The sequence below is a fragment of the Haliaeetus albicilla genome, chromosome 2 (assembly GCF_947461875.1).
Source record: "Haliaeetus albicilla chromosome 2, bHalAlb1.1, whole genome shotgun sequence".
NCBI lineage: Eukaryota > Metazoa > Chordata > Aves > Accipitriformes > Accipitridae > Haliaeetus > Haliaeetus albicilla.
In genome coordinates, this window is record NC_091484.1 from 53,046,229 (window position 1) to 53,063,776 (window position 17,548).

Sequence of the window (17,548 nt, forward strand, 5' to 3'; positions counted from 1 at the left end):
CATATTCAGCATTATTCAGTATTAAAAGAACAGATGTATTCTGTACATGTCATGCTGAGAAAAATCTACAGCATTAAGCCAGTCATGAAATAAGAGATACTGGAGTATAAAAGGTTAACCCTTCAGGACCAACTTCGGAACAACACAGCTTCTTTCTGAACCTCTATTTTCCTCTTCATGTTCCTTTGTAACTTTTTCCAACTGTACCCATAGGCCCATTAAAATAAGTTTTAAAAACACTGAAAACTTTCGAAAAAGTCTTCTCTCATGAGCCTTTAACCAGTTAACTCTTTTGCAAGGTAGCTTTACAACAAACACACTGTTGGCAACCCAAAATCAACAGGGACTCCACTGAAAGAAAAGTGGCTTATTCTTTGGAGGTGTCTTACTTATGTTATGATACATGACCTTTTATCAAACTTGGATGTGGCATTCTCCAGGAGCCAAGCTTTAAAAAAACAAAACCCAATAATAATACCTCTCCAACATCATAGATCCATATGCGGCCTTCTGAATCACCAACTGCTACCTCCTTCCCAGCCTGGGCCCAGCGGACACGGTTGAGGGCAGAAGCTCCTTCTATGGTGACACTGGCTGTGGGAACCTGTCGAAACAATAGGAACAGAAAGGACAATAAAATCACACTGCCTGTGAACCTGGGGGTCAGTTTTGAACATGTCCTGCTTAGCTGGGTGAGTCACAAGTCCCTTGGCATTGCTGGAAATAACATACAACCCTCGTCGGGGGGAAGAAAAAGGGTTCATTGTTTCTTCAATCACATGTGCTAAAAAGAGGAAAGAGTAAGAGGTTGCTTGGAATGAGCAGGGAAGACTTTTCCACAGTAAAGGACAGTAAATGAAACAGTTTTTTCCCCTTAACCTCGGAGACATGTGAAACCACATCTGCTTCTTTCTCAAAAGTCACTGACTTATGACCAAGAACCAACTGAGGGTAGGACTTGGCTTCAGTCCTGCCCTGGCTTCTGGCCTCTGACTCGGGCCCAGATAACCTGACGGTTGGCAGACACATCCCTGTATTCATGCTGACACATCCTTTAAATCCATACTCACCTCTGCAGCTAGATGCACAGGTCAAAACTTAGGCACTACGTCAGAAAAGTCCTGAGCTAATCACTTCAGAGCAAGGACACGGCAGAAGTGAGAACAGCTGAGCTGACATTTAGGAACTCCTACAATATGTTCCTACAACTCTCTTTTACGTCCCCAGGAGACTTCTTCTGCTTTAAATACACCTGGATGCTGTCTAATTTCCAATCCTCCTCCCTGCCCCAAGTCAACCAACTTAACAGGTGATCCACAAGAATACATAAAGATTCTGGTTAATGCGTGGGACGAATAAAGCAATGAACATGATCTTAGGAGAAGTATTTGCAATCTATGCTGGAATGAGGGCATCAAAAGATGCTGCAGGAGGAAGGAACTGTGTGGGTGTTTGTCCCAGATAGGTAGATCACTCAGTTGATTTAGGTCACCTCATAAGACAAATGACAGTAACCTACAGGTCTGCTAATGCTCCACTCAGCTGCCTTTAATAGGAGAACCTGCCTGAGCAAGGAGCCTGGAGCTTGGTGTGATGGTCTTCCAAACAAGGCTTTTTAGCTTTAAAGCTTTTTAGGTCAGGACAAACAGGATAAGAGAGCTACAAAAGCAGCTCCTCCACCAGATCCATCTGTGACAACAGGTCTCGGTCACATGGTGAGATGGGGACAAGGGGGTGTCCTGGGATCTACAAATGGACATGAAATTGGAGAGCAGCCCAGGCAAGAAGAGGTAGTTGGACAGAAACCAGAGCCCAGGCTATCTCTGGAGGAGTGACAGGTACTCCTTCTGTCCTCCTTGTTGGCACAATGCAGCAGAAGCAGGGAGAAAGCAGCTTGAAGGTGGTATTAAAGCCTGGTCTGAACACTGACAAACTGACAAGATTAACAAAAACATATTTTGCTGACTTCCATCTTGGTTCTCTGTCTGTAGCTTTATATTGTAGTTGTGAGGTAGGTCCAAAGATCCAGGAGAACAATTTAAAAACAACCATTGTATAGCTCCCATGCCAACCTCCTCCTCAGCTCTAACGCCTTCATTGTGTCACACAAGATGAGTGACGGTAGGAAGCTGAACCTTTGCAGACTTCCCGAGACTCTCGTTATGGCCGCAGCACGTGCGCGGCCATGCCAGCAGCAGGACAAGGACTGGGAAGCAGGGCTGCTCGCCCTGCCCCTCTCCCCCTGGAGACTCCCCACTCCTCCTCCTCCTCCTCCTCCTCCCCGACCCAGACACAAGGCCGCAAAACCAAAGCGGCAGCTCGAACACAACGAGCCTGCCCAGCTAAAGCGTCACCTCAGCAAAGGGCTTCATGGTAGTGTCCTGAGGCCCATGTGTGAAACGCAAGAGGATTTTGTTTGCAGAATGATGTAGAAATAATGCTGGATAGCAATCAGAAAGCAGACACCATCTTCCCCCCCCCCCCCCCCCCCGCAGAAGTCATTCAAATGCAAATAAGCTACTGGACTCATCTCCCCATTGTGCAAGGCCTAGGTCCTGTCCAAGGCAGTATTACCCAAAAAGCTGGCACGCTCCAACGCCTCGTCCCAACTGTTACTGCTCAGTGGGTGAGAGTCAGTGGCCTAAATCTGACGTGGGGTCATTGATCCATGATAAAATCACAGTAGAAAACAAGCAAGTTTTAGTCCTGTGATCACTGATTTATTTAAAAAAAAAAAAAAAAAAGCTATTTTAATTCCAGCCAAAATTAATTTCAAAACATTTGGAAATGGGTTTCTTCAAACAACAACTAAATGCCACATTTTAGAGGACTAATCCACTAACCAGCTATGTTTCTCAGAAAACTGTAGATCAAAGATATTTGTTTCATATACAAATATACGCAGTGTATATTTAAGGCACTGAATTTTCACAAATCTTTCAGAAGGCTGAAATACATAACTCTAGAGCTTTTTTTTTTTGTTAATACAGCATTCTTTCAGTGTTCCACATAAAAATAAGCAGCACGCATGCCACAGACACAAGACACAGCCCATGCTTTTTTTCAAAACCCGATGGTTTTGTAAAATCCTGTTACTATTCCACAAAGCTATCTAACAAAATAAAAAAGCAATAATGAAACAGTCCTTAAAAATCTAAATAAAAAGCCTTTTCTCCAGTGATACAGAGAGAAATACAGTCAAACCATAGCATCTTAAAATAGATTTGTCTCTCTCAGTAGTGATAGGTTAAATTACATATGCCTATTTTAGATTTCAAAGATAAGAGTTTATTTTATAATGGTAGCATTATGTTTTTAAAATCACATTTGAAATACTTCACAAATTCTCTGAAGTTGGTGCTTGTCAGATTTTTAACAATTTTGAAATGAGATTTTAACAGGTAACAGATTAAGAAAGATAGAGTCAGAAAAACCTACATGGTAAGAATATACCTTTTATTTTTTTAGTGTTATTGCTTACGTAGTGTCAGAACCTGCTTGCAAATACATCATCTGTTTCTAGAAATAGACACCATCTTCACACTTTCAAAGCTAAGGTATGGCACGCAAAAAAAACCCCCAAAAACATTTGAATGGGATGTAACCACAACAGAAATAAGCAATTTTGTAAGTCAGGTTAGTATCAGTTCATAGATAAATAAGACTCACCAGTAACCTAGAGACCTTCTCCAATCTTGATCAAAAAAGAAATGTTACAGACACGAGTAAGAAATTGGCATGTGGTATGCTGAAACTATCTGCAAACCTCACTATACTGATCCATAAAAATTATATTCAGTTTGCAAAAGAGTGAAGGAGTGAGTAAGGATTTTTTGCGTAAGTTTTTTTTAATATTCTTTTATCAAATGTAAAATAAAATGTGATGACTTCCGCTGCTATTACAAGAACAATTTCTGGTATCCACAGATCAACCTGAAGCACGCAAACACCGTTGTTACTTTACACTGAGATTTTGAGAACAATTAGCTTGATTAAATCTGTGGTACAGTCAAATGATTTTAGTTATTGTGATCAGAAAGCATCTAGCTCTCAGGAGAAATGTTTTTAATAAATACGAGTAACACTAGTAGAAACTGTGTTACAGTTCAAAAATTTGAAGGTAGCATATTGTAACTAAAACCAGGTATTTTCTTAATTGGTTTATAATAATACCTAAATAATAATGTGGCTTATTTCCCAAATTAAACAAAACCAGGTCTCATTACAACAATAATACCTATTTCCTACACAGAGATTTTTATCAATAGCTAGCAGTTAAACACATTAATATACCTGTCATTTTCTACTGTCTTCACAAATACTTTGACATCACATATCTGACATCTAAAAGTAATAATGATCTAAAAAATAGGTGTTTCAAGATTTCTTATTACAAAGGCAAAAGTGCCAACAAGGACTTTTTCTTAGCAAACAGCGGTGCAGACTTAAATGGCATAATCCATCAGAGAAATCTTGAAAATTATAAACTAATTATGACCTACCAGATAGAGGGTAAAACCAAACAACAATCACTTTCAGTTACAATGTTTAAAAGAACTGCTTACAGTTCTCTCCTTCAGTGCTACTTTTGCTGCTTCTCCCGCATAACAAAACCTCACAACTATTCAGAATCCGCCAGTTTATCATTTATAGAGATTTTAAAAATTTGTTTCATCAGTGCTCAGTAAGGAAACCAAATGGTATTTCTGCCTCCAGAGACCCAAATTCGATTCTCATAAAAATACAAAGCTCAGATACCACGGAAATAATTCCAGTCTGATCCTTACATGAGAGCTGATTTTGACCTCTCAGAATGGAAATAATTTGTGAAATCAGGGGTGGCCTTGCGTGCAGAAGAAAAGCAGGATCGAGCTTGAAATTATTTTTTTTCCTGATGTTCCTATGTGTTTATATGTAAACACACTGAAAATATATCAGCAGTTTTCTACGTACAGCCTTATTATTGATGGGAATGGGATCAAGCAGTCCATACTAATTTTTTGGAAATAAATTATGGTCTCATTGAGATAAATGGCAAAACATCAGTTGATTTCAAGCAGAGCAGGATTTCAGCCCTGGTATTTGGGGGGAAAGGGTTATTTTTTTTTTCTTCTTCTTCTTCTTAAAATGCTGGGTTTTATGCTCTGTGTTTAAGCCTGCATTAATGAGAACACCTGAAGGATATGTCCCTCCCTTCCCAAAATAAATTCTGAGGAGACTCCTCCTGTATATCCTCCAGCTGTATGTGCTCTAATTAAAAAGGCTGCGCTGCTTCCTGCTCAGAGCACTTCAAAAGGCCTCACTGCTCCCCTTGACAATGCAGCGCCCGGTGCTGGTTCCTCTTACCTGTCCATGCTTATTTATGGCAAGCACTACTCACTGGAAGCCATAAACTGGGCCCGTATTTTACTCTGTCTGAAATGTATAGCATGTTTACGTGAAAGGTGTATTAATGATCAAACTAATCTTAAGGAAAAAAAAAATTGTAAAAAATAGGGTGTACGGGGGGGGCAAAATACTGCCGCTTGCTCTTCAGTCTTCTCTTTTTTTGGAAATAAAAAGAAACTGTCAGTTAATACGTGGCTTTTTTTTTTTTTACAGTCTGTTTGTTCTTAATTTTACAGAATATTAAGTAAAAATATGCAAGACTTCAGTTGTGGAAAAATATTTTGATTCAGATTGCTGGCCATCTAAGACTGACCTCAAGCGACTTAACAGGTTTTCTCAAAACCATTTTTGGGGGAAACTCAAATCCAGAAAAAATAGTATCTATACAAGTCTGCAGCATTTTTAAAAATCTGAAATAATAGGTGGAAAAAGTGGTGTTTGGGATGTTTAGAAAATGACTTTTTTTAAAAAATACAGTATTTACCATTCCCAAATTTTGCAAAAAGCTCTCTGACTAATCCTTTCTTGTCAGTGAAATTCAAAGGTGCGATGTCTCCTCCCCGGCGGTCCCCGCAATTTAGTTAACAGCGATGGAAAGAAAACTTGTTTTTTATTTGCATTTGTGCCCTTGAGTGTTGCAGCAAATTTTGAGGAGGAAAAAGGTGAGGGTATAAAATCACAAGTAACACGCGAGAGAGAGGCCCCGCGCTTAAAAAATTCAAGCGGAGCAGCTAGCGACTCAGAAGGGCGGGAGGCAAGGGAAGACGCAGGGCCCCACTGGGCTTCTGACACGCTGGAGCCACTGGTACGGGCCTTGCGAGTTGCCGTCTCCAGAGGATTTGGCGGAGGATGAACACGACGCGACGCGAGGTCTCCCCCCCAGAGACGAAGCGCCCCCTGAGCGCGGGCGGCCGGCGAGGGGCTGCCCGGCGCCTCGGCCCCCGCCGCAGGCCGGAGGGCTGGCAGGCCTGTGGCCGTCGCGGCCGGGCTGCCGAGGCGTGACCACCTGAGTAGCGCGGGGAGGCATCGAAAACGGGGCGTTTGAAGCGCCTGTGCCAGAAGCGGGGCGGGGGGGCAAGCCAGAAAACTAGAGAACGGGCGCGGTTTAGAAGCGCACCTTAAAACAACAAGCGAGGGGAAGGAGGCTCCTTCCCGAGTCGGCACCGCGGCTATTTATTTGTGTTGGCTTCCTGCCGGGGGTGCCGGAGCCGGCCCTCCCCACCCCTGACAGGTACCCGGGAGCAGCAGCCGCGCCGCGGGGGAAGGCGGGAGGCGGGAGGGAAGGCGGGCGGGGGAGGGGGGCGGTCAGGCGCCCCCGGCAGCGGGACCTGCCCTCCCCTCCCCTCCCCTCCCCGCCGCGCCCCGGGGCGCGGGCGGCGGCCGACGCCGCGCTCCCCGCGCCCTGAGGGAGCCCGGCGCCCCCGCAGACCTCCGGCGGGAGGGGGTGCTCCGCAGCGCCGCGCCGCCGGCCCTCACAGGGTTAAGGTCTCGCCCGGCGCCCCGCCGCCCGCCCGCCCGCCCTCGCCTTCCCGCCACCGGCCGCCGCCGGGCCGCCGCGCCGCCTCACCTCGGTGTCGTTATTCAGGTTCCACAGATCCAGGCGCCCCATCCCGTCCACGCAGGCGAAGAGCGCGGGATGCACTGGCGACCACATGACATCGTAGACATAGTCGGCATTGTCTTCAAAGGAGTAGAGCGGCTTGTTGTGCTGTAAAGCAGAGAGAAGCATGAAGACTTCGTGGCGCTAGTGCTGCCTGGGGCTGTCTGGCGAGTCTAATTAAAAACTTTGCACATTTACAAAGTGTCATAAAACTTCCCCAGATGAAAGGTCCTCGCGAAGGGTGGGACTGCGCTTTAATGGGGCAACAACTGTCCGGTGGGATAAATGAGATGCCCGGCGTGAGGGGTGTGGGACGCGCGGGTGACGGGGCGGGGGGAGCGCCCGCGGCCTCTCCCGCTCCCGGCCGGCAGCGCGGGGGGGGGGGGGGGAATGCGGGAGGGGGAGGCCGGCCGGCCGGCCCCGCCGCGCCCGCCCGAGCCGACCGCGCTTGCGGCCGCACCCGATAAGGCTCGTGAGACCGGCGGGGAGCCGCGCGGCGCCCTGCGCGGCCCTCCGCGCGCCGCGGGCGGCGCCTGCCACCTAGCGGCGGGCGGGACGACCCAGCGCCCGCGCCGGCCCAGGCCCGGCCCCGCGTGCCGCCCGAGGGCCCGGCTGCCCGCCGACCGGCCCGCGCCCCGCGCCCCGCGCCCCGCGGCCGCCCCGCCGGGGCGCCCCGCCGACGGCCGTGCCCGGCTCGGCCCGCGGCGAAGGCCGTCCTCTCCGGCAGGCGGCAAGTCTTAGGAGGCACGCCGCCGGGAACCGCCGAGTGTAATTGTCCGTCATGAATTATTCATCCCATCTGGCTCGTCTAATTTTTGCATAATGGCTTCGCTAATCCCCGATCAATTAATGGAAAATGAAATTTGAATGATAATGAAAACTCCAGAGATGAAGGGAATCAAGTATTCTCATGGCTCGCGACAGAAACCTAAACAATGGGACCGCTCCGAGGGTCTCTCCCTCCCTCCGCCGCCAGCTGCCTGCGGCGGCCCTGCCGCCTCCCCGGCGAGCCGGGCCCGGCGGGAGCAGCGCGCCCGGCCCCGCGCCGGCCTCCCGCGAGAAATTAAGGGCCGCACGGGCTGCCTCCCCGGATGGCGGAGTCCCCTCTACGGACTCTGTCTCGGCCGGGCCCCTCCGCAAGGCACCCCCGGCCGCCGTACGAAGGAGACCACATCGGGAACGCCTCCGCGCGTGGCGTAGCCGTGCGCTATTTCTCCGGAAAGCGGAGCGACTGATACTGCAGTCGCTGTATCGCTTTTCCGCCGCATACGGTTCAGGTAGAGCGATAAAGCTCGGTCGGTTTTAATCTCGGTTTACCGCCGGGTGCTCGCCCGCTTTGTTTTCGGTGCTCCTGCCCCACGCAACCTGCTTCGTCGGGCCGCGGCCGCAAGCGCGGCGCCTCGGCACGTGGACGGGCGCGGGCGTGCGCGCGCCCCTCTACCCCGCTCTGTTGGTGAGTGTTCACGTGACGCGTGGTTACGGCAGTCCCGCATTCTAAATAACTCGGGTAGATTTCTAAGCTCGTCACAGCTGTCACGAAAGACTATAAAAAGCATCCAGAGATTTAATTACACGACTTTGTCCTTTGAAAAAAATAGTGAAGATACAAAGGGATCAGGTTCTATAGGCCAGTTTTTCCTACACTTGAATTAATGAAAGGCACTGCAAATCATTACAGGATCGGGTCCCAAATTTTTACAACTGGCCTAACGGTTTTGTGTGCATTTCCTAAGAATAGCAAGCATTTTGTTTTGCGTGACAATAAAATGAAATTAGGGCTTGAGCTTATAACCTCAAATTTATACAACGTTTTCATTTCTTTTCCAAAGCTGGAGTTTTGCAAAAGAAAAGGAAAAAAATGACGAGAATATTTTCTTACCTAAACAAGGTCGTGTTCTCCAAGCACATATGTATCTGCTTAGTATATTATCAGTACCGGTGGAGTTCCTTACATGTGTGAATGGAATTACTTATGTGCCTGTGCTAAAGCATTTGCAGGTTGAGGGCCAAATGAAGACTAAGCTTTTGAAGAGGCAGAGGTATTTCAGAGGAAATTTCAAAGTGAATCCTTACAGCTGTGATCTGGGAAATAATATTTAGAGCGGGCCATACCGATCCACAATGTCTGCCTGCTGTTTTGTGTATTTTCACTGAAAGGACCTGATTTTGGTTCTAATACATCAACCATGTAAATGTTGGAAAAATGGGCATTGAACACAATAGCATACCAAAGGGAAAGAAATCTGGTCAACTGCTAGGTGGCTGGTGTTTTTCTTATGCATGGGAAATGTGCTGCATATATAGCATTTTAACATTTAATGTCATGGGAGAAGTAACAAAATTCCACAGAAGAGGACTATTAAGATACCAATCAATCCAGGGCAGATTTCAATCAGCATTTCCTTTTTGTCAACGTATCAAAACTTGTTTTGATCTTATTTTGGGTGTGACACCTTTTTAATGCTCTTTTTCATTCTGCCAGTTTGTTTTCCAATTCATGCCTAAAGACCAAGGCATTAAAAGGAAAGGTCAGGAGATGTGGTTCTAGTCTGTATCTTGCTGTTCACATGCCGTATATCTGGCAAATAGCTTTAGCTGATGTGCCTCGGATTCCCTGTTAGCAAAATAAAAACACTTTTGGAGTGCTGGTGTTTGAGGTGAAAAGCATAGCAGGTATGCAGTGTGTATTGCCTTTACCATAACAGTGGAAATAATTCCATTGGATAGGAAGTCAGAGGGAAAATCTGGACAACAGGAATAAATAATACGGCTTTTGAGAACGATCTCAGACATGCAAGGAATGAGACACAAATGAATGGAGATGAACAGGGAGTGGAGCGCTGTAAGGAAATGAGAAATTGCAGCCATGTGAGCAGCCCAACCAAAAGGCAAGGTCAGCTGCAGTGTGGTTGGGAAAACAGGGAGAAATCGTATGGTACCACCAGGCAGCGGCAGTGGAGCTGAGCTACAGAGCTACACCTTTCATAGTGCCCCCAGCGTCCCTGCCCTCCCAGCTTGACTAGCATGGGGGGGGGGGGGGGGGGGGGGGGGGAGTATTTCCCATACTATGGCGTGTTTTGCACTTTTTAACTAGAGAAGAAGGTAACAACTGCATCAGGTCAGGCTGGAGGTCCCTCTTGCCTAGCATCCTCTCTTCAATGGTAAGAGCGAGTGGCCTTTCTTAAAAGCTGACATTTTATCCTGGTCTGATTTTGCCCACTGAGAGCAGTTATGTTGATTTCATTGTGAAGACTCGATTTGTAAGGTTAAGTGCGTATATAAATGTTTGCAGGACTTTCTTACTGTAAGCCTTTTAACTAAGGGCCCAGGCCTGCAGATTCTTCTAATGTAAGGATTTACGAGTAAGGACCAACACCAACCACTTTTAGAAAATGTTGAAATGTGGAACCATGTAAAGGTCACTTTAAAGCAGTTTTAAATTACCAAAACTTCAGACTTACACAATCTATAACTAACATGTGGCTATTATTATAAAACAACTGAAATCTAAACTTGATGAGCTTTCATTCGTAAATATCAACCCACTCTGTTATTCAATAGAACAGAAGAAATAGTTTAAAGCAGTATCTTCAGACAAACTTGTGCCAAATCTACTTATTACTGAAAAAGAGAGTTTAAGGTGAAAATGTGGCCCTACTGAATCGATGGAGTTTTGCCATTGATTTCAGTAGGACAGGATTTGAGCATTTAGCGGAAAAAGCGAAAAAGCCAACTCCAAGACACGTGGTTTTGTCTCATTTATTTAAGCATGTTGTCAAAATCTATTGTTCATCCTCAGTGTTTGCATACGGGCATTGTTTGAAAGAACAACGTAGAGTGAACATTTTAAATACATGGGAGCTGTCTAGGAATTAGTGCTTGTCTATGAAATAAGAAACTCACGTAAATAAATACTACGTAGTTATATAAAAGAGGTCTTTTTTTCCACATATAAATTTGACCAGTGTATTCCTCTTCTTATTTGCATAGAAGAATTTTCTTTAATCCAGGAGGTGCCACACATAAAGTAGCTAATTATCCATATAAAAGAACGTATACATATCCACAGGTTTTAACTAGCATCTGACTTCTGAAAAGCCATAGAAAAAGCTATTGGCTTTGCCTGTTTCATGAAGGGAGCGTTTTACACGTTGGCACAATTTCTGTGGGTGTCAGCTCCACCTAAAGGTACTTCCCTAGACTGTACCTTCAGCAGTACAGATGTACAGTGACACCACATACTCTCTTGTCTCCCCTTCTTTCTACTCCATTGTCTTCCATTCTAAAGACAACAAGCCAAGCCTGTACTTCTGGCTCACACTGTATTATCAACAGTCATGAGTGCTGTGTGGTATTATAAGTTGATTCAAGCTAATTCGGATTTTCTAGGTGTGCAGCAAATACGACAGATTCATTAGTCCTTGGCATAGAAACTTTCCGAACAAGCTGATGTGTTTGTTTAGGCTCAGGGCTCAAGCTCCAGCTCTCGGGCACTTGGAAAGAGCAGAGTCGGAGCGGTCCTGGGCAGAGTGGCTGCTCTTGTGTCTGGCCCTTGAACAAACCAGGGAATAGGGGTTTGGAACTAGATGATCTTTAAGGTCCCTTCCAACCCATACCATTCTATGATTCCATGATGCTGTGCATCCGGCCCCTCTGGGACCAAATATTGTATAAATAGCCTTTATTCATTAAAAAAAACCCCAAAACCTACAAAAAGGTGTCAAAGGAAGGCCATCTCTTCTGGCATAGATAACACACAGGGAAGAGAAACTGCTGTCTTTATTTAAAGCAAGTGTTACGGTGTCACACTGACCAGAGGGATGCAAAAGAAACTGAGACAGGGCACATCTTGTGGGAATTCCACTCAGGTTAGGATCTGAGCTCTTTCACTGTTTTATAGACCCTAGCTGCTAGACCCAGTGTTCTCCACCCTGAGAGAGACTTCTTACTACTTTGCTGAATCCAGGCTCATCTTTTCCTTTCTGACCCTGCCAGTTAGCCAGGCCAACCTAAAAGACACGGATAGTGTAAGCAGAAACTAAAAGCCGCTGGGAATATTGAGGCAAATACTCCTCCAGTCAGCTTTACTTCAGTCTTGACCTTTCCTCCTTTAACCATCTGCTTCCTGGGACACCAGCTGTTAGCTGTTTGGGGTTACTTGTGCATACCTCTTGTGGTGGGGAATAAGTCCTCCGCTGTGTATAAGGCTCTACTACTCTTGTAAGCCTTCATGTTCTCCATTTGTATGAGTTAAAGAGGCCCTGTTTTTTATTCAGACTGATTGATCTCCATGGGAATTTTGCCAGTTCTGGACTACCATGTTTCTCCCAAATCTGTTTTCTAATAGTTACGAAAATTTAGGATAATCCAATAGTTCCTACTTTAATACTATACTTATGGGACTTGACTTAGCTCAGGTTATGCTAGCTTTTAAGTACAGCGATCGCAGGAACTGTTACAAGATGCCATAAATCAGAGGCGCTAGTTACAAGTACATCCCTGATGGCTCAGCAAAGCCTGTCTGCATTCTCCCCAAAGGGTATCATTATCCCACAGACCCCAATACTATACAACTCACAACTTGCAGTCTGCATCACCTTTCCCAGGACTAGCCAGACCTTGAAGGATGGCAATGGGAAAGCAAAAGGGGGATGTTTATGCACTTCAGCATTAGCCACTCAATGTCACTGGCTAACTGAGGTGCCCTAAATTGAGTTACATGAGTAACAGCTCCTTTACCAGTCTTTCAATTCCTTCTGGCAGTCAGATTCAGTGTTGAATCACAGATGAGCCTCTGGGGCAAAATGGACATTTCACTGGGCTATGACCTGTGTACCTGTTGTGCCATCTCACTGTCAGATGATTATTAGGTCACTGAATCAAGTCTAAACTGCATTTTTGGGCAAGGGAACAGGCTTCATTTTTAGATGCAGTAGCAACAGGGGGCAAGAAATGAGTGTGGAAATGATCCATACAGTCTTCACAGCCCTGTTTTACTTAAATACTGTAGTATTACTACGGTGATTGGTTTTTGGCATCTTAAAAGTTGCAGACAGTCAAGGCAGAAAACTGTTCACTTTCAGAAATGATTGTTCTTGCAGAGATGCTGAAACTGTTGCCTCTCTTAATTGCCAATAATAAAAGAAAGTCCAATATTTTTGCATAAACATGTGGGAATTATTATAGATGGAGGAGGGGCAAAGGGTGAGACCGAAAGGAAAGGGGTTATGAGAGCAGACCAAGTCTGGAGATAACACGATGATTACATTTTTGTGGTTTCCTTCCAAGTCAAAGCGTCATGGGTGAGCATACAAGAAGGAAGCAAAGGAAAAAAGGTTTGATGGTTGGCACAGGCGGTTTTAATGAGAACCAATCTTAATGTCTAATACTGTGGTATGGAGAAAAAAAAAAGAACTTGGGAAATCAGATATCAGTTGACTTTTAGGAGCATCAGAAAGTCAAAGAGCAGAGCTTTCGGGGTCTGTGGAGGTAGCCTGGAAGCTATACGGACAGATAAACTGCTGATTTGGTTAACCCTCCTTAACTGTTAAGTCCTCTGCAGAGGTGCAACGCATTCAGGCTGTGCTGCTAGACTTCAGTTGTTCTCTTCTACTCTGCCTTTCCACTTACTCAATGGAAAAAGACCTTTTTATCTTCTGAAGGCAAAAGGCAGAAAGCATGGCATTCCTCTTCACCACTGCATTATTAGCTGAGGAACTATTTTCAGTGAGTTTAATATAAATGTGTATTACTTGATGTCTAATGTAAATTTAAATGAATTAATGATATTTTCTTGCCACAGATGAACTTTACAAACATCAGAAGCTATGTAAGGCCTTGAAACTCTACAAAACAGGATTAAGAAATATTTTATATGAAGAAGCTAATATGCTCACTGGGTTATAGTGAGGCACCAGGGAGGTCAGTGTTCCCCACCTCACTTTTCTCCCCAGTTCCTGTTGGCCAGGCTGGTGTATGGTTGTTTCTGCGTTTTAGCTCATCCAGTTTCATTCCCAGTCTGGAGACCCTCTTACTCCACACTTGTGAGAGTTGTCCCTACAGGTTTCCACTGCTTGAGGTTTAATACCTTCTGCTCCACTCGCCCACATCAGGCTGGATGCAGAGTGGCTGGCAACAGTGGAGAGGTCTGTACAGGTATTTGCCATTCGTTCTGTATTTCCTCAGACTGCTGACTTCATCGCTAAATATTAATCAAGTTTTCCACCTTTTATTTAAAACATGCTTTAAGCAAGCCAGCACTTCTTCCTATGTTACTAACTATGTATTTCAGTCATGAGATTTCTTCAGAAATACTATCATTTTCCTTTGGAATGTCTACCTACTTCTCAAGATGGCTCAATTTCTTCTTTTAAGAAGCTCAAAACACTATAGAAGGTCTTATTGTCCCTTCCTGGCAAACTGATTCACAGTTTCTGTAGCTCATACTCCTGACTGTATATTACTATATTCCTGGATCTTTTCAGAGAAGCACTTGGGTGACTTGCTGAGAAATACTAGTGAGGTATGGTTTTCCTAGGCTGATGGAAGAATCGCCAAATCCTGGTCAGAGGAAACACTGAACACAGAGTGAAACACTGAAGAAGGGTGGATGCGGTCTTCTACCTCCACTTGTCACTCCCTGGTTATATCCCACATAGGTGGGATCAGGAAGCAGAGCTGGAGAGTGAGTGGGATGCTTTGGCAGAAGCTGGATCGCTGTGCTAGTGCTCTCCCATCATGCAGGAGAGGCAGTGGCATGCACTTAGGTCCTGAGCCTACTCCTGTTGGAGTCAGTGGGACTGGTCTCCCTGCTTTGGGCCTCAAGTTGTTAAAAAGAGGTAGTTCAGCTCAAATTGCGAGGCGAGGAGGGGAATGGGATAATGTGGCTGCGGTTTCAGGGGGTTGTTTCCCACCCCTGTGATTCTGACAGGAACATTCAGTATGAGGCCCCTGAAAATTCAATTTCTCTTTTTAATGGAAAATGCTGCTTCATCACAGGGTACCCGGCCTGGCATTGCATGTGGACTTGGTGAATTACCAGGCTTGCAAGCGACTCTGCTGCTGCAGTTCAGCTGCCAGGAAGCGCAGGCAGGAACATGGGCAACACTGCAGGACGGCTGACACAGCCTGATGTTACAGCACCGTCTGCTCAACAGTCAAGATTAGTAGTTGTAGCTGCTGCCACCAGGATGCCCGCAGAGCTTTCATGGGTCAGCAAGAAATGATTTTGAGGCTAATTATTATTGAAGAGAAGTCCATCTTGTAGGATTTTGAATACAGTTCCTTTTTTTTACTGATAACAAAAGTCTCTCACATAGCAGAGAAATGATGGCTGCATGAAGCAGGTGGGAGAAAATTTCCATTAGGGAAGAAGTCCTGGGTTTTATATATTGATAATTTTCCTGAAATGTTTCACTATTACATGTGAGCCTGATCCTCCAGCGTAATTCTGCAACAGAACAGTCAGTGGGAGGTTTGCGTTTTGATTTCAGAGGAAAAAGGAATGATGACTTTGTTTTGTAGAGATTATATGAGCTCCTGAAATCCAATTCTGCTTTCCATGTGCAAATAAAGCTTTCAGTGCTACAGCTGGATTTATGTTAGGGTTTTCTGAAATAGAGTTTAGCCCACTGAGTTTTTCAGAAGAGCCTCAGTATTTTAGATGACTATTTTATTTTTATGTGTGTGTGTGCCATTCTTCACAAAATGCTTCACAAAGGAGAAGCATGGTTTGCCTGAGTAAATGAAGTATGTTGGCCAGCTGAAGAATATTTTCCTATCACTTTTCAAATATGGCTACACCGAAAACCAAAATCATGAGAAACATTTCATGTGAAGAACTTGGGGCTGATTTCAAGCCACCTGACTTCACTTTGGTTTTGCTCTTTAAAATTACCTAGAAAATACCATAATCTTCTTTTTTGTACAGCTGGATGAGAGCCAGACCTCTGGCTCCAGAGGTAAAGGGCAAAACCTAAAAAAATCCTGTCTGAACAGGCAACTCCACCCTCTTCCCCAAGTCAGCTTGGCCTTTTGACAGAAAGTGAGCTCTGAAGCAAATTCATTCATTGCCTTGTTTTTGGACAAAACTCAAAATTCTGAACTCGCACCACAGAGAGACCGTTTCCATGAAATCCAGCATGCTATTTTATCACCCTTTGTCTTTACCTATAATCAGATAAAATTAGCATTTGGACAGTGATTAATCAGATTAATCATTTTAATTGCTTTTATCAAAGAGAAAAGCCTGTGCTGGAAATGGAGTGTTGTCAAAGGAAGGTGATTGCCCTATGAGCAGAGTCAAGAAGGAGCTCCGTGTTGTGATGCAGCAGTGAGGGGGACCATTCTAGCCAGGTATCCAAAATAAGAGGAGTGAAATCATCCCCTGAGATAGACATCTGAGCCCCACCAGAATCAATGGGAGAGAGGAGTAGTAAAGGATTCCACAGAGAGGAGAAAATAGGGAGAACTGTCTGTATTCAGTCCACTTACTCCCAAAATAGACTAGTTTTGGTCTCCCTCACAGTATATTGTTTCTTTTCCTCTTTTTCTTCTTGATGTTATTTCTTATTAGCCTCCCTAAACTCTCTGGGTCCTTTTGAGATCACCCACCATGGCACTAGAGACAGATGCAGATTGCATCCAGATTCAGTGGGGTGGTAGGTGCAGAAAGCCAGAGGTCCTGACACCCCTATAGTTTGATTTAGCATCTGGTCAGACCACACCCTGGCTTTCTTCTGCTTGTATCTTAGCTTTTCTGGCTGCAGAATCAAGGTACAGCTGTCTGTGTGTGGCATGGGTAAAGAGGCTGATTGCTTCCTGGTAGTTATTTGGGAGAAGCCAGAATAAGAAGACAGACCCAGGAGCTCAGAAGTGCTGCCGCATCTGCTAGTTTAGATATGACCTGAGGCTGTCCAGATGCAAGAAAGCCATCAAAAGCTACAACAACTGATTATCTGCCAGACTTGGGCTCCTGTATAGTTGGTGGTGGGAAGAAGTAATGGTGGTACCTCCAAAAGATACCTAATGTATGCATTGCAATTACTTCTTTCCAGTGGCTGCATAAGAAACCAAAGTGTGGAAGCCCTAAATAATAGAGGATCCAGGAGGATCCAACTTCATATGCAGTAAGAGTCATCTAAAATGCCTCATGTACTAATGTGAGAAGACTGAATATAGCCCAAAGGATTTAAGAAAGCTTAGAAAATAACATCAAGAATGAACAGGTTCAAGACTGAAAGTAGTGATACTTTCTAAATTTCACTAAGTCCAGCTCTCATCTACACTTAAGTGTATGCGAGATAAGGTACATGAGTAACCTCTGCATTTCACCAGTCCATTTCGCTGTTGGAGACCTGTCTGATCCTGTTTCAAATTGGAGAAGTAGGGCTGGCCGCAAGTGGACAAAACTGGTTTTCATCAGGAAGCGTCAGCACATTAAAATCAAAGCTTTAGTCTGAGAAGATCTTACTTTCAGTGAAACCAGAGTTGTTCATAGGCACAAGATACAGCTCAGAGCAAAATGGCAAGATGATCACAGCACTTCCTCCCCTTAGGGAA

General features: G+C 45.0%; 1 protein-coding gene across 7 annotated transcripts in view; it reads right to left on the reverse strand.

Moving 5' to 3' along the window:
* Window positions 1–17,548, reverse strand: part of DYNC1I1 (dynein cytoplasmic 1 intermediate chain 1) — a 199,750-nt gene that overhangs the window by 18,958 nt on the left and 163,244 nt on the right. For all 7 annotated transcript variants that reach the window (XM_069774712.1, XM_069774727.1, XM_069774704.1 and 4 more), the window contains 2 exons: window positions 6,956–7,096; window positions 479–604 (listed from right to left, as the gene is read on the reverse strand). In XM_069774712.1, the coding sequence (XP_069630813.1) occupies window positions 479–604; window positions 6,956–7,096 (267 nt within the window). The remainder of the gene's footprint in view (window positions 1–478; window positions 605–6,955; window positions 7,097–17,548) is intronic.